A 23226-nucleotide genomic window follows, 5' to 3' on the forward strand; every position below is an offset into this window, starting at 1 on the left:
CCTAATAATGCTGTCTCTTGGAACAAAAGAAGCTGTTCTGATGTTCCCAGTGTTAAGCACAGGCAGACACCTCCAATCCTGTGCATCAGAGCGCAGACTGGATCTTGTTTATCACTGCATCAGTCTGCAAGGAGGAGATTGGTAGGAGCGGAGCCACTTGCGTGACACGGAGCGACTGCCGTTGCACAGAGCAGAGCAGCGCTCAGAAATGTCGCTCCTCTCCCTTGCCCTTTTGATGACAGACAGTTGGCAGCAGATCAAAGCACAAACAGGATGAATGTTTTGCATATTCTGTCCTACATGGCCCGAAAAGAGCAGAGATGGAATTTTTTTCATCTTCCACTTTAAACGGCATTTAATATGTGGCCTAGTTCTGCGCTCTGCGACGCGCTTTCCCCCAGGCCGCACTTCTGCTCTGTGGGCTGGAGGCCTGGGGCTGCCCTGGGGCTCCGGGTCGGTTCCTTTGCTGTGCTGAATGCGTGGAGCCCTGGTTCTGGCTCTGGCCTGGCCCTGGTTCTGGCTCTGGCTATGTGGTGCAGAAGGCTGCAGTGGGAGCAGTCAGTGTTGGTGTCCCGGGTTGCATCTCTGAGTGCTGTCCCTGCTGCCCCAGGTTCCTCACAGTGCTTTCCCCAGGAGTCCACAGTTCTAAGTGCTTGCTGGCTCTTGCCAGCTGTGCTTCCTTCTCTTTGGGAATCCAGAAGCAGTAAAAGCTGGAGGTGCCCGCTGCTGTGTAGCATGGGAGCCCCAGCACAGCCGCTGTGTGTCCATGTGTCCGTGTGTCCGCCGCCTGTCCCCTGTCCTGCCCTTCCCTCTAGTGGGGTGACCCGTCATTGCAGCCAAGCCGTGGGTCGCAGCCTCCACAGACGCTTCTCTTTAGGCAATCAGCCACTTCTGATGCAGACCTGCTACAGAATCACAGAATCACAGAATCGTAGGGGTTGGAAGGGACCTCCAGAGATCATCGAGTCCAACCCCCCTGCCAAAGCAGGTTCCCTACACCAGGTCGCACAGGTCGGCATCCAGGCAGGTCTTGAACATCTCCAGAGAAGGAGACTCCACCACCTCCCTGGGCAGCCTGTTCCAGTGCTCCGTCACCTCACTGTGAAGAAGTTAATATTAGAGAGGGCTTCACAGAGGCAGGTGGTGGTGGTTGGTCCCGTCTGGCCTCCTCCACTGAGCTCCTCCACTGATTTTTTGTGATGCCATGGCAGTGATTTGTGTTTCAGAACCTTTGGTCGTTGTGGGGCTGTTGTGGCCTACTGAGCTCACCAGTTGCTGTGACCTGGATTTTTTTTTGGTGTGTGGAAATGGACCTTCATTATAATGCTAGAAATGTTTGCATAGTTTGGGTTCCTGAGCACAGTAGAGATTTCAAGTGCTCTTTCAGCTGGTGTTCCTTACTGTGGTTTTGAGAACTTGTTCTCTAGCCAATTAGATGCTCTTGAACCATTGTGATTTACTCACTTTTTTTAATGTCTTAATCTATCCCACGCGTATGCTGTTCCCCTGGTCCACCTCTCTGTGTGCCCCTGTACTCCCCACCAACTTCATCATAGTAAACTGATGGGTATTTATGCTCTGGAAGGACCTGAGGACTTCCAGCAACAACAAACACACACACAACAACAAGCGGTGCTTTCAGAGGTAGATAGCAATTGTTCAAAGGGATTCAAACTCAGCTGGGTGAGTGCTGACATCTCAAACCAAGCCTGGCTCCGCAATGGCTGCTCTGCTCCTCGGGAGGCTGCTCTTCCCCCGTGCTTCTGCCCCTTTCTGAATGCTGCCACGGCTTGCTTCGTGTTGGCCGTGGAATTCATTGAGGTACTCCTGTTGAGAGGAGGTGAGCACGCCGGCTTCCTTATCAGGCTGCTGGCATGTTGAGCTGCTTCTTAGGTGTGATGAGTAGAAGGCAGTTGTGCCAGCTCTTGCTTGTTGTGGACGGTTGTTCTGCAAGTTTTAGCTTGAAGCTGTGGTTGGAAGTGGCTCCATGTGAACTCCTTCATGGTATTTCTCGTTCTGTTCTTAGAAATAGAAGAGCAGCAGGAAGCATGTGTTTTCTAGCTGCTTTCATACCCACAAATTCAGATCATTTAAATAAGAGAAACCAGAAGTTAACTTACTGTACTCCTCCCCTGTTCAGAGCTCGATGCTTAAACATGTCAGGTTGTGTGTTCTGCAGAGGTGTCCATGCCCATAGCTTGCCCTGCTCTCCTGCACGTGCACCTTCAGCACTGCAGCACTTATGCAGATCTGCATAAGCATAATAAGTTTTCACTGATTAAAAACAGATGCTGTACCCGATCTCTAGCCAGTGTCTGGCAATAGATGCTTAGATGTGCTGTGACATGCAATTAATAGCTGAGATCTCTCTACTGAGGTATTGCTTTGGGCTGTGATAGGACTGCCTGCTAAAGTTCAGCAGCACGCTAGAGGTTGTATGTACTCATTTTGCACTTAACACAGCCTGGTGTGTCATGTGGAGCTTCCTGCTCTGTGTGCACCAGGTCCCATTGGGTGGGTTCAGTGCATGCTGGTTTTGTGGACTCTTACATTCAAATGCTGATGCTGCAATACCAATGAGTATGGTGTACATAAAAGTGATTTAAAAAAAAAAAGGAGAAAAAATAGTATTTTTGCCCAGAATTAAGCTACGTGTCTGGCTCATAGCTGCTGCATGCAGTGGGGGCATTGGCAGGAAGGGAAGGAATCTGCAGTTTCACTCTGTGCTGAGTGAAGAGGGTTTGGAGGGAATGTGAAGTGACAGCTGAACAGAAAGCAAGCTCCTGGGCAGTGACAGCTCCACGCAGGAGCAGCGAGAATTTCCTTTGCTTTATGCTGTCAAGCCAGTGAAATGCAAATCTTTGGGTGCTGTATATATTAAAGCATATTAACTCTTCTTTTCCTTTCTCTCCTATGTATGCAGGAGGCAGACAGTGGGGAAGAAGAATGCCGGTCCCAGCCCAGGAGGTAAGATTGTCACTTAGAGGATGCTGTTCTTTGCAAAACGTTCTGCAGTGCTTACTGTGGGGTTTGGTTTGGTTTGTTTTACTTGGGAATGTTATCTGCCATAACTTTCTGCCCCTTGTTAATCTCATGTAACTGTCTCGTGGGTACCTGGCTGCAAAAAAACACCCGAAACAAAAGACAAAACCTCAGTGCTTAACAGTGATCTGAATGGTGCCCCAGTGAAGGCATTGCTGCATCAGGAAATGGGAAAAAAAACAGCTTACACCTTAAAATGTACAGGAGGAGCAGTTCACAAAGATGTCAGTGAGTGTATCTCCCAAAGTGCTGTTTGCAGCCAGGAGGTGGTGTTGTGCCTGTAGCAAGTTGTGAGCATGGTACCTGCACTTTGTGTATGCAGACATCACCTTGTCTGAGGAGCGTGTCCTGGTGGTGGACTCCTTGTCTTCCACTGATGGACGTTGTTTCTCAGGGTTTGGCCCGTGATCAGAATATTCTGATATTAATAAACACTTTGTTGTCTGATTTTGAAAAGCCTCAGAAGCAGTGCAGGGTTCCCTGAGCTGGCAGGAAGATCAAGGAGGGGTTTCAACAGTGATTGCCACCCCTGTGCTGTGCTTCTGCACCTCCGTGGTTGCATCCATCTTTGGGATTTGTGAAGAGTGTTTCTAGAAGTGCAGGGTGAGCCTATGCCTCAAGAGCCCCTGCAGTGGATGTGTCAGTGTAGATGGTGACATGTATTAATGGTGGTGAGTGTAAATGGTGTTTTCAGAACGCAGTCATCATCTCAACAGTAGGCCTTTTGAGTCAGGAGATTTGTCTCCTATCCTCTCAGCCACCAAAAGCGTTATTTCAGCTAAACTTAATGCTTACAGTAAGCAACGTCAGTGTAGAACTAAGTCACTTCTCCAGCATCGAGAGCTCTTTCTTGGCTTAAAGTGTTGCAGCCAAATTGTGTGCAGGGAGTAAGGTTCCCTGTGGGGGGAGAAAAGGGGAAGCAAAGGTGAAAGTTCTCCCTTCATGTGCTCTTTGGCTGTTCTCTGCTTAATGCTGTTTGTGTGGGTAGGTAACAATGGAAACTGTCATTTTCAGTATTTAAAAGGTTTCAGGGCAATGTGGGCTTTGCTTTTGGGACCAGCTTAGATGGCTCTGCAAAAGGAGAAGCAGCTGTGGCTGCACGTTCCCATGACTTCAGTGCAGTCCCCTGGCTGTGGGACGGTGGCTGCTCCGCACCCCTCAGGCTTCTCCCCTTCAGTGATGATTTAAGAATCTGTTTCTTCATTTCACATCTTTCACGACTGTGAGGAAAGCTGGAAAACACCAGTCCCAAAGGCTCAAGCTGAACTCGGCTCAACTCAAATTTTTAACTTCACTCCCAGCCTTCCAGCAGTCACAAGATGGGCTCATGACCTCGTCTCAGCATACAGAACATATTGGGGGTGGGGGAAGGGACGTAATTGTTGTGGGCACTTAGCAGCAGTCGTAGCTTAGGTTTGAAAGAAGCGTGGTTTTTTTTCATATACTGGGGGAGGAAATGACAGCCTGCTGCTGGTGATCTGAATGCTGTGCCCAGAGAGCTGCACAGAGCTGGGGTCCCTCCTGCAGACACGTGGGTGCTGTTGAATGTATGATTACAGTGGGATAAAAGTAAGAGCCAAACACGGTAAGTCATCAACCTGAGGAAGCTGCAGAGGAGGAGCAGCAGCTGTCTATAAACAGCTCAGAAAGAAGGAGTGCTTCTTTCTAATCCCCAATTTCAAGGGAGCACGGCAAGCAGCAGCTGTTAAAATCCAGACAGCGGTGAGGTGATGGACTGAGTTTGGCTTTAAAGACAAGGTGAGGTGTTGATGAAGGGCTCTGGCACTGCTTGCTGCTGACCTGGGCGAGCCTGAGGTGCAGCCTGGGGATCTGCCTGGAGCTGCCAGTGCTTCAGGTAGGAATTTTCTTTTAATTCATAGAACTCTTCTTCCAAAGGACTCCTGTCTCTTGGTAGAATTTGTTTCATCGCCGCCCCAAGGTAGTGTAGCTGGCATCAAGCATGTCCAAACTCAGCCAGTTAATTGGCCACTGAGTGCAAGAGCACTGCTGTGGCTGAAAGCACGTTTGAGTTAATAAAAAAAATCAGTATTTGTTAAATGGGATGGTAGCATATAGGCCTGGCATTACTTGTGAGGGAGTCAAATGAAGACCCAATGTTTCTGTGCATAAGCACTGTGCATAAGCACAGGAACATATTTGGTATGGAGAGGCTTTTGCAGATGGGAGCACAGCCCATGTTCCCATCCTCCAGGGGCTGTCTTTGGGGTCCTGGCACTGCTGTCAAATGGCAGATGTGCTGCTGAGGTCCAGCCCAACGCTGCCAGTGCTGTGGCTGGCTGGGCGGGCTCTGATGTTAAGGCTTCTGCTGTTTGCCTTTGCTCGCTGCCGAGATAAGAGGCATGTATAGAGGTGAAGGGGAACATGCAGCAAAGGCTGGCAGTGTGACAGCACCAGGGAGTAGCACACAGAGCAACGACCTCAAGCATCCTCCAAAGAGGCAGAGAACTGAGTTTCTAACTTGAATTGTACTTACAGGCATCAAGACCACCATACCTTAAACAACTTGTCCGGGTGCTGACCTATTTGCACTTTTTAAGGGCTGTGATTGCATTGACTGGAGGCTCACAGCAGGGGGAAGGAAACACGAAGACCTTGTTTGAACTTAAACCTGCTCTGCAGAGGTGTGACGAGTCTGCACTCGCCTCCATGTTGGGGTTTGTGGGCGCAAAGAGAGCAGCAGCGACCAGCTTCGCTCTGCCCATCTCCACAGCTGCCTCCTCACCTCTGCCCTGGGCTCTGTCTGAATGTTTCCAGCCCTGCTCCAGGAGAAGCTGGGCAGGTCACTGCCCTGCCAGAGCTACCACCAGTCCTGTAGATTGGGGTGGGATCCCTGAGTCCTTGGCACAAGCCCCTGACTGAGCCTGTACCTCTCACCTAATTCTTGGCTAATGATACTAAGAAGGAGCTACTGCATAAGCAGGTGTACGGAACAATCAATTTGTTACATTTATTGCCCTCATAACTGCCTTCTAGACATTTTTATTGGGCTATCTGGAAGCCGTAAACCAGCTGGCCTGCTCCTCTGCTATCTGCAGACTTGTTGCTGCCGCACTGAACTAAGATCTGCATTCATAGTCTCTTTGCATCATCCTGATGCTGTTAAAAGTCACCTAAAATGCCCACATACAGAGCTTCGAACTGTGCTTACACCAGCTGGTATATCAGTTCAGCTTTGCTTGCCCTGTGCTGTGAGGATTCAGCACCTTTGTTTTGCTGATGGCTGACATCTCCAGGGCTGCGTGCTGGCAGGATGGCCCAGTGCTGGCTGCTTTGGTTGCAGCAGTGCCTGTGCTCCCAATGCTGTCTCTGAGCTGAAATGGAGCATTTGAAGCTGCCCAGTACCTGCAGCACATCGAGCATAGGCCAGTGCCAGCTGCAGGGATGAAGTCTTTGAGCTGTTATGGCCTGCACTCGGTCTGTGTCTATAGGGAAAGACATGGAGCCTGTGTTCCCTCGGGCTTCCAGAGGAGAAATCAGGTCCTGTCCTGAATTGGGTTTATTACATGCAAATGTTCTCCTGAAGAGCTCATCTGCCCCAGTCCAGAGGGAGGTGCACTGCGTTGGGTTTGCAGCCCATGTGTGCTCACCTTCTGGTTTGTTGTTTTAGTCAAAGGAGTTCCTTCCAGGAGTGAGCTGGGAAGGGAAGCAAATCAGATTACCGCTATGATAACAGCTGGATGTGCCAAAACGCCTCAAGCTTTCAAGCTGGGAGTAAATACCTTTTGTTTTAGGAGTGGGAGACAGCAATTTAATACAGAAGGTCATGGTTGCTAAAAGTGTAAGAGTTGTTTTTAACTGCCTCGATAGCGCGTGGAATTGGCGCTTGGGTTTCCTTGCACGAGGTGAGCTGCAGGGCTGCTTGCTGGATGGTTACACTGACACCCACTGCAGGCTGCTCAGTGCCTGGGGACATGTCTGGGTGCAGGGTGATGGCACATCACAGAGCTCACTCACCCCATCCAGGTGTGTGACTCTAGAGATGAGGACCGTCCCCATTTGGTGGACAGGCTGCTGACACTGCTGTTACCCTGAGCGCATCCTGTGCTACGAGGGGCACCAAAAGCCACACGCTGGGTGTTCTGGCTCCTCTGCCTGCCTTGTGCTTCCCTTGCTTGCTGCTGCAGCTGCCAAACTTGTTTTGTTGGTACTGGAGCTGTAGCTGGAAGTTCTGCTGGGTCTGTGAGGCGCTTGGTTAGCTCCAGACCTCCAGTAAGAGGGATCTGCGTGTGCGGGGTACGGAAGAGCTTGTGTTTATCCATGCCGGAGATTACTAAGCTCCTGTAGCACAAACCTTATCTTTAGAATGCATTTCCTGTATCCATCTTTCTGCCTTTCCTTTCAGTGACAGCCCAGTCCCAGTGGCATTTACTACAGCTGCTTGTGTAGAATGGAACACTGAGATAAAGAAGTGTTCTGTTCATCTGCCAGCTCAGCTGACCTCCAGGAAAAGTTCTGTGGGCCACACAGCACAGTCCATGCAAGTCTGCATTTTCAGTGCTGGGTGTTCTACCAGCAAACTGTGAGCAAAGGTATAGGACTGGTGGGAAAATCAGGTTTATTCCTGGGGAGAGACCCATTAGCAGCCTTTCAGTTTATAAAGAGGGGCTGTAAGAAATAAGGGGACAAGACTCTTTAACAGGGTCTGATTTCAAACTTAACAAGAAAAGATTTAGATTGGATATAAGGAAGAAGGTTTTGTGTGATAAGTGCGGTGAAGCATTGGCACGTATTGCCCAGGGAGGAGGTGGTGCCCCATCCCTGCAGACAGCCGGGGTCAGGCTGGAGGGGCTCTGAGCACTGATGGAGCTGTAGGCGTCCCTGTGCATTGCAGGGGAGTTGGATCAGATGATCCTTAAGGGTCCACTCCAACTCAAATGATTCTCTGGTTAGGTTGGCAATAACTACCTGCAGCCTTTTGTGATCGCAGTGAGTTCAGTCCAGTCCAATGACGTGGCTGTGCTTCACAGTAAGCAGTGACAGGACTTGATCCTCACAGCTGGACAAGCAAATCAGTATTAGCTGTTGCACTGCCAAGTTCCATCAAGGTAAAGATATTGTGCTATAGCAGGCAGCCTGCTCAAAGCATGAAGGCCTGTGCAAAGTTTGTTGATTTATCATTGAAAGTGTGCGAACGGAGGAGAATGAGGAGCAAGGGACTAGGAGGTGGAAGGAATGAAGGAGGATCAGATCCTTTAGCTACCAAGTGGGTCTGCTAACCCAGAGCAGCTGCCCCATGCACTTGTGCTGCTGCTTCAGAGGTCGGTGAAGGAGTGGCTGGCTGGGATTCCAGACGTGTTTGTGTCTCCTGCCAAGCACAAGCCAGGTGCTCCAGGGGAGAGGAGTCAATGCTGAGGAAGACTCCTGTTGTAAGTAGAAAGGGAGATTCCAAAATAGCAGTTCTGGTTCCCAAGGGCACCTTGTCAAGGCTTGGAAGCCAAGCAGCAATCCTCAGAGTTCTCAGCCCTGTGTGGATTTCAGCACTTAAATGTATTTTGAGAATCTAGACAAGGGTTTCCAGACTCGCTGCCCTTCAACTCTTTGGTATCCTTGCATCAGAAACATTCCCTTTTAAATTCAATTTAAAAATAGGATTACTTTTGACATTTCAGAGGATTTACCTGTTTCTTTTCTATAGGTCACTCAAATAACACATCACCTATTTTATGGTCTCAGACATTTCATTTTGGCATGCTTTGTCCTTGCTGGAACTTGGAGCAGTGCTGTAATGGTTTGCAAGGGTCTGGATTAACTATTTAGAAGCATTTCAGCCAAAGCTTCTCCATGCATTGCCACGTCCAGCATCAGCCATAGGAGCAACAGCCACCACTGCTCCCATCCCCGCTGCATTCTTTGCTTCTGCAGCTGTAAGCTGGGTGTAATTGAGACTGACCTCTGTGTCAGACCCTCTGCGATTTACTGATAAGTAAACTATACAACAATTGGGTGTGGATTTTGTGAGGGAAGGGTTTAATGAAGTGATAATATTGCAAAATAGGTGTTGAATTCTCACCTGAGAAGCCCGCTCATTGATCACGATGGGCAGCTGACCAAACGGTCTCTAAAAGCAAGGTCTGTTCCTCCTGCGATGCTTATCGCCCTGCCTTTGCTCCTGTCTGATTCTTTGCACAAGAGCTGAAAACAGAAATACTCTTTGACAGCTTAAATAACCAAATTCAGAGCGTGGCTTCCTGTTCTGACTGGTTCTTCAGGATTAGAGCAGAGTTTTGCATGCTTTCCCTCATTTTGCCTCCCCACTCCTTTTTTTTTTTTAACCAGATACTGCCTCTTTTCTAATTACTTTGTTAGATTTCCTTGCTGTGTGTAACAGAGCTGCCGTGTGCTTGGTGGGTGGCATGCCTCTCACCACAGGGAAAGCTTGCTTTCTTCCCCAGTATCTCGTTCTGCCCTGCGTGCATCAGCTTGTTTATGACCACTGCTACTGCAATGGCTTCGTGTTTTCCTGATAAATGAGACCAGATAACACAGCTGTGTCTCTCTCTTATGCTGAAAGCATCCAGCACCCTTCTCACTGTTCCTCTCCCCAAAGTGGGTCTGCAGCAGGAGCCTCATGCAGGAGCTGCTGCTCAAGGGACGGGTGTCTTACCCTCAGATTTGCTGCAGTGATTTATGGCTAAGTCCTCATGGTACCATTCTTGGCCACGAAGGCACACTGCTGGCTCATTGCTAACCTGCTCACCACCAGGACACCCAGGTCCTTCCCTACAGAGCTCCTGTTCCAGTAGCTCAGCTCCCAGCTGTACTGATGGGTGCAGTTACTCCTCCCCAGGTGTAGGACTCTTCACTCACATTTGCTGAACCTCATGAGGTTCCTCTCTGCCCAGCTCTCAGCCTGCACAGGTCACTGAATGGCAGCACAGGAGGGGCATTATACCCTCTGGCCTTCAAACAGCTGGAATCTGGCACGGTGTTCCTACAATACACCTCTTAAGACCTTCTTTCCCCATTGGCCCTGATGCCAAGCCAGCTCATTTCCCAGTGGAGAGAGGATGTGGTGGGGGAGGTTTTCTAATGCAGCTGCCTCAGAGCTTTCTTCCTAATCTGAAAGTGTGGAGCCAGGTTCTGCTTTTTGTTTTCCTCCACTGGTGCTGATAGATGTAGGCCAAAATTCCTACACCTGACAACATCCCACTGTTCTCTTTACCCTGAACGTGACCAGTCATAGAATCATGGAATGGTTTGGGTTAGAAAGGACCTCAAAGCTCATCCACTTCCAACCCCCACTGTGGGCAGGGCTGACAACCACTAAATCAGATACCATATCAGGTTCTGGTAGCACCTTCCTTTGGTTCTTCCTCCTGTGTCGGAGGAAAAGAACATCCATTGGCTTTTGTAGAGTGCTTGCATTCATTTCAAGCAAACTTGAAGTAATACCATGCCCTGCTCACCCACTGAAATACATTTCCAGAAACATGATGGTAATAGATGATGTTCACTGGGGTTCTTCAGAGGGAGACTGGTGCTTAGGTGAGCACTCCCCTGCCCCCACAGCAAAACACAGTTCATACAGCGGCCTGGGAAGCACTCTGACCCCAGACAGACATATTTACATCCTGTCAGGTGGTGATGAATGGCTGTGCTCGTGCCCTATTGCAGCATGCAGTGATTTAGGCTGTTACCTGTCATCGCTGCAATTTCGTGTGCTTTGAGCTCCGTCTGTGTTTGTCCCAGCAGAGTGCACCTGCTTGCAGCGAGGAACAGCTGTCCTGTGCCCTGTGTCCTGCCTCAGCTCCATCACATCCCCACAGCCCAACCCTGCAGTGTGGGATGCAGCACCCAAACAAACTGGGGCTGTGCTGAGCTGTGACATTTGCAAGGAGTGCAAATGGTGCGTAAAGGGGGGCTGGTAATCAGAGTGTTAACCTGGCAGAGGGCAGTGTCAGCCTCAGCATTCCCACCCTTATGGCAACACAACTCCAATCAAATACCTTTTATGAGTACAGACTTCAGTGCCTGCACTTCCTTGAGCATTTCCCACTTCTGTGGTCTGGTGTTTCAAAAAGAAAAAAACAGGGTGTTTCTGCCATTCCCCATGTGTGGAGACACAGTGCTTGGTGGTATTAATGCAGGATTAATTCATTTACACATCTGTTATCTGTGGGTTACGAGTAGCTGCTCGCAGTTCTCACCAGTTCTAAGGGCTTGCCTTTCTAATGATGGTTGCAAGTAACAAATCTGACCTTTGTCTGGATTCTATCTGAATTCATTGGGTCTTACACAACTTGTGCATAAAGCTCTTAAGTTTCTCATTAGAGTAGGGCAGAAGTTTGGGGTTGTTTTTCAGGCTGTGAACGTGTGGTATGTGTCAGTTCTGCGTGTGAGGTTCTTGCCAGCCTCCTGACCCCAGTGAGGGTTGAGTTACCTCCATTTCTCTCATACTCTGATTTTTCCATTGCTTTTTGCAACTGACTTCGTTTCTGTCCAACAAAATGACTTTTTTTTTGGCACAGCAGTGAGCTGGCACTGCATTTTTTTTTAGCAGCTGTGAGGAAGCATTACCAGAGATGTGCTCTTGGCTGTTCTGAGAGAGCTTACATTAACACAGCTAAACCTTACTTGAGTGGAACTTGCGGCATCACGCATTGTGCTGCTTCATCTGTCCCCTGTGAACCCATGAAGTGTGTTTGGGTGGGAGCTTCCCCATCAGCATCAGACCTCAAGCAGTCACCAGGACTGGGTTCTGTGTGCATCCCCTCTGTGCTGGGCTGATGTTTCTATGGGGAAGGGAGCATGAGCTGACTTTAGGCTTTCTTTTCCCTCCCCCTTCCTGGGCTGAAACGGGGGAGTACTGCAGAAGGGTTCCCTTGGTGCTCCACATTCCCTGCAGCCCTGGGCCAGATTCCTGCCCTGAGGCTTTTCCCTTCTTCCCACTCTCTCAGGAGTGATGGAGCTGAGGATGGAATAGCGCCCAAAGGCAGCTGCTTCTCCTCATTTGACGTATTCAAGTTTCTGAGTATGAAAGTTGTCGCCAAGAACGCTTTCCCCTCTCTCTTGCAGGAGACAAATTGAGGTCATTTCCTACACACTGCGTGCCTTTCCCAAAACCACTCACTGCGTTGCTTCCCCCCAGCCTCGAGTTTTTTAGCCCTCCCATGCTCCCCTACCTGGAGCTAGGGGTAGGAAAACAAAGAACCAACCACCAACGGGCAGCCCCCTCCACCGCTGCTGCTCGCTCCCTCCCGCACCGAATCGCCACGTGCGTGCCGGTGGGCGTGGCCAAGTACAAAGAGGCGTGGTCGTGTCTATAAGAGGGCGTGGCCTGCTGCGAAGGGGGCGTGGTCGTGCCCATAAGGGGCGTGGCCGGGGCATTGCCGGGCCGCTCCTGCGCAGTGCGGCGGGTGGTGGAGCGGAGTGGGGCAGAGCGGAGCAGAGCAGCGGGGCGGCCGGAGCTCCTCATGCCGCGGGGCCGGGCGGCCGCCTACCTGCTGCCTGCGGGACTGGGGCTTCGCCATGATCCCCTACTTCTCCGACAACGCCGTCATCTCGCAGGGAACCATCGCTCAGCTGTGAGTACCGAACGGGACCGGCCCCGGGACGCTCGTAGCGGGAGCTCCTCCCGGCCGTACCCCGCCGTGCCGCGGCTCCTCGCCGCTCTCAGCAAACTTTTCCCAGCCGGCAGTCGCGGGGCAGCTCGCAGCCTTCCTGCCGCGCTTTGCTGGCGCTCCGGAGCTCGTTCCCCGCTGCCTAGCCGGAGGCACCTCCGGCTGCTGCCGGTCCTGCGCTCAGCCCGCAGACCTTTTGGGACAGATCCCAATCGTTTCTTCCTTTGTGGGCGATTCAAATTGCGTTTGTGGGAAGGATTAATAGGGGAGATGTCTGATGTGGGCCGTAGATAAGGCTCTGGCTACGCGCGGTGTTCCCGCACGGCTGCTGGGTGCGGGGCCGCCCCGGCTGAGCTCCGCGGGGGAATCGGGGAATCGGTCCCGCCGCTCCGTGGCCCCTTCTCGAGCAGCGTGGGCAGTCAGCTCCGTTCCGTGTCCCTGAGCCTTTCAGAAACGACCCCAAGTACTTGAATCCGGCCGCTTTTGGCCCCTCGTGGCGTTGCCTGTTGTATTACAGCATTCCCTGTGGCTGCTGGTAGCAAAAGTTGAACAGCGATGTGCCCGAAGCTCCACGGGAACAGGATGGGAAATAACTCCGTGTGTCCCACAGCAGGGCACGGGGACACTGGCAGCCTGGGTTGGAAGGAGCACCCGTCCTTCTTTCTGGGGAGGGAGATAGGGGTTATCAGACAGCCTGTGCTGCCCTCCTGGCTGGAGAGATTAAGGGCTGTGAGAGCCACAGAGTGCTCACATGGGACCAGCGTTCTCAATCAGGGCACTGCTTGCGGCTGGTTTAATGAGGAACTGCTCCTGACAGCAAGTTCCCAAAGGCTTAGATGGTATCAGGTGTCCTTATTTCTTTTTGGCCAAGACCTAAAAATCCCAAGTTTGTTGATTTGCTTTGCGGAAAACGTTTCTCTGTGAGATGGGAACGGCAGTGGTGGCCCAAATGCAATCAGGACCTCTGGTTTCAGTGCAGTCTGTGTTTGGCTGATCAGCTCATGCTGTCAGAGCTCAGCAGAAATTGCTCCTGTTGACACTTTTAGGCAGTGACAGAGTCAGCTGCTCGGGGGCTCGTTTGGTTTGGGTTCATGAGGGCTCCCATTGCAGTCCCAGACACTTAGGCTTGGCAGAAGCTCCAAACTCATGGCTGCAACTCGTTGGTGTGGGATTCAAAGCTTCTTTCAGTCTCGTGAAACTCCGAAGCAGCTGATGGCGAGACAGGAGGAAAAAAGCAGAACTTCAGGCAGCGTGCACATACCAAAGGATTTTGTACAGGAGAAGCCCGGACAAGTTGCCATAGATCAGCTCTTCCTGTCTGCAATCACTTCCTTTTCCTTTCGCCAAGTTTTAGGTATCCTAGCACATTATCAGTGTCCTGAAGTGTTTTTTCCGTGGCCCTGTGATAATGCTGTTCTTCTGCCGGATCCCTGTGCTGCCCACCTTCCTCTTTATTTAGGGAGTGGGACTGGGCCATGCGGTGCTGTGGAAGCCCCTGCTGCGCTGCTGTGCCACATCACTGTGTCACCATCCCTGTGAGCAGTGAGGGATGCAGGCAGCAGTAGGACCTGGCACTGCTGGGCACAGCTGTGCGTTTGGGGCTGCTTAACCACTTTCTGCCTCAGCTACAGCAGCAGTGGGAGCCCTCCCTGTGCCCACGTGTTGAAGCACCCCAGCGCTGTTTACTGCCTCATCCTCAGCACTTCTGCAGCCTGAAATGGAGCTTACTTTGTGAACTTGCTTGCTGCTTCCCATGGCTCTCCTGCTTGCTTCGTACCGCTGTTTCCTGTTCCAAAATGTTAACTGATAGTTTTTATGAGGCCTCTCTGTGCCGTGTCCCCATACCCAGACAGTGTTAGCCCTGTCCTTCCCCTCCCTGCCCATTTCCTGTGTCTTCAAAGCCCCGTGGCCACGTCCTCTGCTCTCTGAAGCACCGTCACTGTGACACACCTTAACTCGTGCCTTTTGCTGACATCACAGGGTGTGAGGCTGCTGCATGCAGAGCTGTGTATTTATTTGTTTACTGCATGGGAAACCTTACAACCTTTCTATCTACTCACTGTGTCCTGCTGCCAAAATCTCTCAACCTCTCAGCGCAACCAGACTTCTCTCCTCCAAGCAGCGAGTTATTGGAAATCTTTAATCGCATCTCTAAGTGCTGTACCTGTGTAAGTGTTCTACCTCTGTGTTGAGGATCAGTGCTGAGGATGCCCAGAGGGAGCAGCAGTGATCCCCATCCTTGCTCCCAGCTCTGGCTGATGCTCACGAGTCGGGGCTCAGTGCAGTGTCAGCACCTGCACGGAGTTTTCCAGCTGTGTGTGCAGAGCAGTAGAAGCGTGCAGGCTGGCAGCATCAGGGCTGCTGGGCTGGTCCCATCCTTCTGTGAGATCAAACGCAGCATGGAAAGAGATCTGTGATGTTCTCTGGTTATTAAAAGCAATGCAAATAAGTTGCAGTAATTGAATGGAAGCAGTGTGCTGCCTGCTGAGCTGATCATTAACTCAGCCAGGGCTGTGCTGTTCCGAAGTACTTTTCCTGTTTGCCTTTTTCCTTGTACTCCCCGGAAGCTCCTGGAGTTTGTCTCACTGATGCTTCCTGGGAGGGGGCTGGGAGAAAGACAGGGGTGGTTGTCAGCCAGAAAGCAAGGCCTGAGGCAGCAGAGGAGGGTTTGCAGGGCAGTCCTGTGCCCGCCCAGCAATCCTGGTGGGAGCCCAGTGTCCAATGAAGCCTTGCTGGCTGCCAGCTCCTATGGAGCAGTCCCTGAGGGCTGCCTCGGAGCTCTGCCTCTTCGTGCAGCTTTTGCAGATGCTCAAGACTCTGGAAATGCTTTGGATGCTTTTGAGGATTACAAGGCAGAGGGAGCAGAGTGAGATTATCAGCAGAAAAGGGCCTTTTGGGGCCGGTTCGTGGGCTGCCTTGGGGTGTTCCACAGGACTGCACTCCCTCCTACCTTTGTCAGAGAGCCCCTAGCTAAACTATTGCTTAATTGTCTACAGCAACTTCATGCTGACTGTCCTGAAACATTGCTTCTGACTTGTTTGTGAGGTCAGAGGGAGTTTAAGGTTCAGGATCCCGTCTAGATGAGCTGTCTCCTCTGCATCACTCTGGCAAAGCGTTTAAATTATCAGCCCCTATGGGCTTAAAACTCATTCAGCAAATAGTTTTTCTCCAGTGTAGTGGATCTGATGTGTACAGAGCCGTTCTGCAATTGGGGTTTCCAGCCACGGTGTTTCTTAGCAGCTGTCTGAAGCCTTCTATTTCCACAGATACGTGGGCTGATGTGTTCAGAAGTCACTGCTTTGCTTTGTGTGTGCAGTGGGGAAATGACTGGAGCCTGGGAATGGTTGCTGTGTGGGATTAACCCAGTGTCTGTGGCAGGGATCAGCCCTCTGGTTGATGGACATCAAGTGATAGCAGCTGGGGAAGAAGAGAAGCCCATGTGGGTGAGTGCCCTCCCCTGGTGTTGGCTAAGGGGAATGGAGGATTCCTGCCCCTGAGAGCTTCTTGGTGCTGGGAGCTTCTCAAATCTGGGCATTTTTAGGTACAGTAAGCCCACAGGCTCCTTACTCAGCATGTACAGTTGTTTATCCCGTACTTATTCAGCCCTCATCAACATCACACTCAACCCTTTGGGGTCTCCTGCTTTCATTGCAATAAGCCACGTAAGAAGTAGGTTAAATCCCCAGGCTGCTGAACCATGAATGATTCAGTCCTTTCTTTTAAAGAAATGACCTTTGTCACTTGGCATTGAAGCCCTCACATCCTTCACACCACGTCCCTACTCAGATGGTGCTGCTCCAGGTGGGCTCTGTCTGCTCTCAGGAGCTCGTTGTAACTGCCTGATTGTGGGTTTGCTTTGCATGCTGTTACACCTCCAGCTTTTTAGTGCAGAAGTGTTGCGTCTGAACTTTGGGTGAAGCTCTGGTGTGGTCACAAAGATGACTGAGTTCAGTTCATGTTTGGGCTCAGCTGGCTGGGCAGGACCACGGTGCCCAGCAGGGTGCTGTGCAGCGGGCAGCAGCTCAGAGCTCCGTGCCCATCCATCCAGATGGGAGCCTCCCATGGGCATGTGGGCCTGCAGGAGCATCTTGTGCTCAGCGAATGATAAATGACTGTCAAACCACAGTTTAAGGGTAGACATCATTTGCACAAAGTTGCAGATATGAAAAGCTATTGTTAGTTTTACCTTTGTCCTCTAGAACTTAGTCTGCTCATGTCTTGCATGCTTTCTGGAACTCAGTGCCCTAAGCTGATTTTCTCACTTCTCCTTTTTAAAGCTCTGTGAGTTTTGTTGGCTGCTCTGTTGTTGTTGGGTTGTTCTTGTTGTTTCTCCCTTTATTTGCTTTGAGAAAGAAGTGGAGAAATCCCAAACCCAAAGCAGAGCAGCTGCATTCCTCTGTGTGTCGCAAAGCTGGAGAGCCAGCTTGCCTAAATACAAACAATTTGTCAGCACCACTCCTGCCCTGCTGTAGTACTGTGATGGGAAAGTTGTTGAGAAGCCAACAGAGGAATATCTGTGTGCCTTGGAACGAGCAGGGTGAGCACCTGTCTGTGAACTGAGAGTAAATAGAGTCTCTAATAAGTCTCTCTAGCTCGAAATTAAGCAAATTTCTATTGTAGAGCCACTTCTAAAGTTCTCTAAGAGCCTTTTCCTCGAGATCCCTTCCAACCCCATCCATTTGATGATTTTCCCTAAAGTACACTCTGTTCTTGTTGGGACTTCTCTGGTTCTGTGCCCCACAGCTGCGCTCAGCGTTCCACCAATCCTGCTCCTTCAGTGTGTGGTTTCTAACCAGGACTGAATGCTTTTAGGCAATAGGAAGGCCTGCATTGAGGGCTGCAGAGGCTTGGCTGCCAAAGTGCCTCAAGTGCTAATTCTGATGAAATTCAGCACCTGACTGCAGCGTGGATAAACACATCTGGAATCTCCGCTCTTTGGAGTTGAAGCTTTTATAAAACAAAACTTACTTTAATGGGTTTTCAGACTGAGACCTGCTCAGCAGAGCTTTGCAGGCTCCTCACCTCGAGTTAGGAGCACTGTAAGTGCACTCGAGACCGCTGCTAAGCTCACCTTTAGCTGGAAGTCAGACAGAGGTAATAGCAGCAAGGTAAAGTGGAGTCATAGATGCCAAACCGCTGCAGGGCTGCTTTTGGGGATGCTGTGTGTGCTTCCTTTCCTTTCCTGTGGGCAGATGAAGTGTGCCTGGTTCAAGCAGTGCTTCCACACTGCTAAGTAATGTGCAAGTGTCTGTACAGGAACACTGCAGCATGTGTACATGTTCATTTTGCCTCTCACCAGCCTTTCCTTTCAGCCTTTACTTAAGCCCTGGGATGCAGTGGTGCTGTCAGACACCCCACAGCCCGTCAGCTTCTGTTTAATGTGGCACGTGGTGAGTGATTAGTGGAAATTATTTCAGGAATAAAGGGCTCCTGGTAAGCTGATCCCCATTCAGAGAGCCGACAGAAAAGCGGAGTCGCAGCAGTATTGCCTTCAGGAAGAACTGGCTGCATCACCGGGGGAAGAGCCGGGTTGGGAAGTGGTGCTGAGTTTGTGTTTTGAAATGCATCAGAATTAGATCTCCTGGTTTGATGTGGAGAGCTTTTGCTGATGTCTCACTGTCAGTAGAGCACCAGAGCGCTGCCCTGCACTGGCACAGCGTTGCTTCTGGAGCCGGGTACAACTGTGGGGTCGGCCTGAAGCGATGCTGTGGTACTTTGCTTTAACATGAGCCTGGAGCTGTGTTCACTTTGCTGGTGGGGAAGGGCTGTCCTGCTTTTTTTGCCTTGTCTTTGGGATCAGGCATCCTTGTGGGGAGGATGCAGTGAGAATGAAAGCAATGAGAATGAAAGTGCTGAGTGCTGCAGAAGTTAAAATAGTGAGCAGATAACTTCCTTCTATTACATGAGTGGAATCTGACGGCCTCTGGCTGATTTTTTTTTTTTTTTTTTTTTTAATGCTTTTGGTAAACGAGCATCTGCTTCTCTACAGCACAAAGGGAAGGCTTATATTATTCAGCATTGATTTCTTTGCGTGGAGACAGAGTGACTCTTGTTTTGGTGCTTTGTTCTGGGGCTCTGTGCTGAGGGCAGGCAGTGGGGTGGTGTGACTCCTCCATTTTGTGCCATGACCTGGGCAGCAGCGGGGCCAGAGGATGGCTTGGGGACAGGGGCTGTCGAGCCGTGTTTGTGTGCCAGGGCACTGCTCAGCTTGTTTTCTGCTTGTGGGATAGCCAGTGCAGTGTATCAGGCTGTAGGTCTCCATCTCTGAAGTGCCCAGCCTAAATATAGGGCCTGGCAGGTGTGGGGCAGCACGGTGACCTTCATGACTTGGGTTACGGCAGTGTTTAAAGTCATGGGGTGCTCCGTAGTGCAGGTGACAGCTGTGCCTGCCAGGCCAAACATGGCCGAGGCTGTGATGGCTCTGAGAGCCGTGGGGCAACCCTGGCACAAAGAGTGGGGTTTGTGGTTTGAGCTGGCACGTGCTGTGTGCCAACACTAAGCTTCCCATCACTGATTGCAGAGGCAGTCGTGTGGTTTAACGGTGATCAACAAGAACTGTGTTCATTCTCAGGGGTAAAAGACAAGCGTGTGTCACGCAGGAGGTGTTCTTTCTGAAGATAACTGGTCGAAACGCTGTGTTTTTCCTTTTGAATCTTGAATGCCTATGGGTGCCCAGGCTGTGCATCGTGCGGCAAGAATGGCATGTGGGGCTCCATGTGGGAACATCCTGACATGGAGACCCAGAGCCTTTGGGGACTGGCATGTAGAGCAAATTCCTTTTGCAGCCTCGCTTCCCATCCTGGAATTTTGCTTGAAAAACAACGCACAGAATCTCGTTTCTTCTGTAAACATCAAGTGCCCGGATTTCTTCGTAAGCATCTTAACTGCATGAGCCACCCCGTTTCTAGTTGGTGAACCCTGTGTTGCTGTAGGAAACATGACTCTGTGTGTCTCTCTGCCCTGAATTCCAGAGCCTGGTTTGCACAACGTGTTTCCCTGTTGCTTTGGGGGATGTTTTGCTCTCTTTCTGGAAGGGTGCCCCAGAGCTGCTGCGGGTCAAGCCGTGATCCCAAAGCACAAACAGAAAGCAGTTCTCGTTTTCCTGCTCAGCTGATGTCCATGTTGGAGCCAGTGGAGGGGACAGGAAGGCTCAGTGGGGCTGGTGTGTACGTTGGTGCAGTCAGGGTACAGTTGGCACTGAGCATCTCTGTGACTCCGTGTATCTGTGTGATCTGTGCAGAGGTTTTGCGTCAAACATCTGAGCTGGAGCGCGTTCCCACGCTGTGTTTGTTTTTCTCCTTGTGCTGTTTCTGAAGTTGCAGAAGTGCTGAGTTGCAGGAGCCCAAAACCACTTCCCTTCCCCACTGCCTGCAGCGTTGTCACCACTGCTGACAGCACCGCAGGGCCCCTGCTGGTGAGCAGCTCCTGTTGGTGAGCAGCCCTCGTTCCACTCTGCCTTGTGCTCACTGCTGGTTTGGCTGTCAGAGAGGCCTGGACTTGTCAGTGAGGGCTGCCAGCTGACCCTGTTACACAAGTGTCAGTGCAGGGCATGCTGAGGTTTCTCTTGCCATTCCCATTTCCCGGTTGTTGTGGGGTTTGTTTTGTTTTCCTTAGTGCCTGGTACTGCTTTGCTGTACACAGCCCTGAGGGTTAGCCTGTGTGTAGAGAGACCTGGGTGCCTGCATCCTTCCCTTGGAAGCACTGCTTTGGTACCAGCACTTCCATCTGGGGATGTCCCTGATGGTGCAGGCACAGGCTGAAGGATTGCTACTGCGACTTGTAGGCTTTGCTAATAAAATGAACTGGGTGCACGCCACTGTGCCAGGGCAATTGGATGTGCCACGGCCCTATGAAAGACCTTTGTGCCCATGTGCACCTGCCTTGATGGAGCTCAGAACCTCATTGTTTGATATCCCCGGTAGGAGAATGGAGAGGTGCCCAGGCACATGCTAGAGGTTATGGGGAAATCCAGCTGGAACTGAAGCTTTCAGCACTCTTGCAGATAGAGCAACATAATAGGCAAAGCTGTAGTTAGAGTGGTCAGCCTGGGTGTGAGAAATGCAACGTGCTGTGCCATGCTGGCCCTAGGATTTTGGCCTGGAGACACGTGCTGGTGCTGCCCTGGTGCACCAGTGCTGCCTGTGCTGGGTTCTCCTGCTGCATGGCTGTTATTTCCCAGCCCTTGGCCTTAAGGAAAGGGAACAAATAATCATTTTTGTATCTGTTTAAGCAGAGAAAGGAGCTCGGAAGTTCCTGGTCTCTTCTTGGGTTGAAGAGAACAAACCCAGCTCCTTCCTCAAGGCACAGCACTGCTGGGTGCACACTGCCAGGGACGCTCCCATCCTGTCTTATCATACTCATCAACCATCCTGTTGACTGTGGGATTGTTCCTGGCTTTCTTCAAAGCACGTATGACTATCTCATCAGTTCTGAGAAGGGCAGGAACCCTTCGCTGTGCAACAGGATGGGTTAATTGCAACATCTGCAGAGAGCCCTGCTTTTTCTGTGTGCCGCAGCATCTCCCTGAGAGCTGCTGGAAAATGTGCTCAAAATACTGACTGCTGGCAGAACTTGAGGGCTCTTGATATTGCAACTTCCCTCTGTCCTCATGTGACCTCATGAAGGGCAAAATCAGGGCAGCGAGTGATGCCTGAGTTTAACCGCATTACCATCTTGCTTTTAATTTATCAGTCTTTGAGTTAAACACCGTACAATTTGTAAATAGAACTTCTGAATCTGTTCCATGCGTTCATTTTCTTCAAGCTAACTGCTGCAGGGAGATGTTTGTTCCCAGGGGGCATCAGCTGTGTCCCAACCACAAAGCTTGGGCTTAACGGAGTTGTAATAACGGAGTTGTAATTAGAGCAATGCGTGGGCTTGTCCTATTCATCACCATTTAGAAATGTGCATCTTGACTTTCAAGCAGAAAATGTAGCCATAGTTAATCCCCTCCTCCTGCTCAGGTTCCCCCTCTGCGGGCAGAACAGCACCACGGGTTGAACCTCTCCATTGCTTTTCTCCTTTTAAAATCAAGGCAGCGTTTCTCTTGCTCATCTCTTGTCTCTTCCCTTGCAGCATCAGCGAGAGCTTCCTCACCGTGAAAGGAGCAGCACTCTTCCTGCCACGAGGGAATGGCTCATCCACCCCCAGGGTCAGCCACCGGCGCAACAAGCACGCAGGTAACTGCTGCTGCCATGCTCTGTCCCAGCTCACCTCTCTGCTGTGTGTTCTTGCTGGAGGACATGCGTTTTGTTTTACACCAGGTGTGAATTAAAGGCAGAGCTTCCAGCCTCGAGGCTCTTAGAGAAAAGGTTTTGGTACTCTCTTGTTAATCCAACAAAGGAATGACTGTGGGGCATTGCGGAGAACTAAGAACAAACCTGCCCTCACACCCCAAAACTGTTGTGCTGTAGCTTTGATATGAGGGAGGGGCTGCAGGATTGCACTGGGGAACTTGAGGTTATGATATGAGGTGAGTAATTGCCGTCCCAATCTGAAGCCAGCTGTGCTGATGGAAGAAAAGGAGCGCGCTCACCTCTGTGTGGTGATGAGGAAACCTCTGAGCAACATCAGTGTGACTTCTCAGATGTGAGAGCAGGGTGAATAATGCAGAGAGGCAAGCACGGTTCCACTCCCCCCTTATCAGCTGCAGGTTTGATTTGTTGTGTTTTTACTTTTGCTTTGGCTCTGTTTGAAAAGTGCTCTGAATAATGAAACTCAAACATGTGGAGGAAGGCTGCTTTTCCTGCTGCATGCAATGCTGATTCACTGATGGTGTTTTGTGGCCATGAGATAGTGTGGGGTTTTTCCCTGCTATTAAACACTCATCAAGAAAACGCATCATCACTGTTGAGACCTTTGGGCTTTTGTGTATGGGGCAGAGACAGGAGGCTGAAGGCTTTCTATGCCTAGAAGGGATCACCAAAAAGCAGTGTGGTTTATTCCTGGTGCTGCCTCAGGTCTGTGTGGTGCTGCTGCCCTGCACAGCAGCTGCAGAGCTCGGTGGAAAATAGTGTTGCTTGCCTCATCAGCACAGAGCTTTCAGGAGCCAGGCTGCCAAGAAAGCAAATCCAGTGTGTTGTAATTGCTTTCAGGAAGGTGTTTTGTGTTTAGGAGGCTGGCTTGCCTGAGGGGTGGGATTTTTCTTCTTGGACTCTTTACCCATTTGCAGGGTGAGGTGTAAGGAGGCATCAGTGCTTGTCCTTTCCTTGGCCTCCCTGCTCAATTGGTGTTTTATGGCATGGTGTTTTATGGCATGGTGTTTTATGGCACTTGGAGATCTCTTGGGGAAGTGTCTTTCAAATGAGTGCGTGCCATGTTTCTTTGTGTGCTTTTCCAACCCACAGTGAATACCAGCAGACCAAGGGATCAACGTGTCACATCTGTGCCACCGAAATTAAAGCAGTGATGTAGGGGAAGCAGCACCTCGGGGTGAGGTGGCTGCTGGCAGTGAGCTCAGTGCATGGCAAAGGAAAGCATCTCCTTTCTTGGCCTCCAGCAGGCCGTGCTCAGCTTTCATTCCTGTGTGTGTGCTGGGACTTATCTCTGGCATTTGGAATCAGAAGGGAACCAGGGAGCAGCCACAACATGCCAGCACAAAGCT

The 23226-nt window shown here is 50.8% G+C and overlaps 1 protein-coding gene across 1 annotated transcript in view; it reads left to right on the plus strand.

Moving 5' to 3' along the window:
* Positions 1 to 23226, plus strand: part of SSH2 (slingshot protein phosphatase 2) — a 70378-nt gene that overhangs the window by 20425 nt on the left and 26727 nt on the right. The window contains 2 exon segments of the mRNA XM_048967273.1: positions 2924 to 2967; positions 21699 to 21802. Of these exon segments, the coding sequence (XP_048823230.1) occupies positions 2924 to 2967; positions 21699 to 21802 (148 nt within the window).

This window comes from Lagopus muta, chromosome 20, assembly GCF_023343835.1.
Source record: "Lagopus muta isolate bLagMut1 chromosome 20, bLagMut1 primary, whole genome shotgun sequence".
Taxonomy (NCBI): Eukaryota; Metazoa; Chordata; class Aves; order Galliformes; family Phasianidae; genus Lagopus; species Lagopus muta.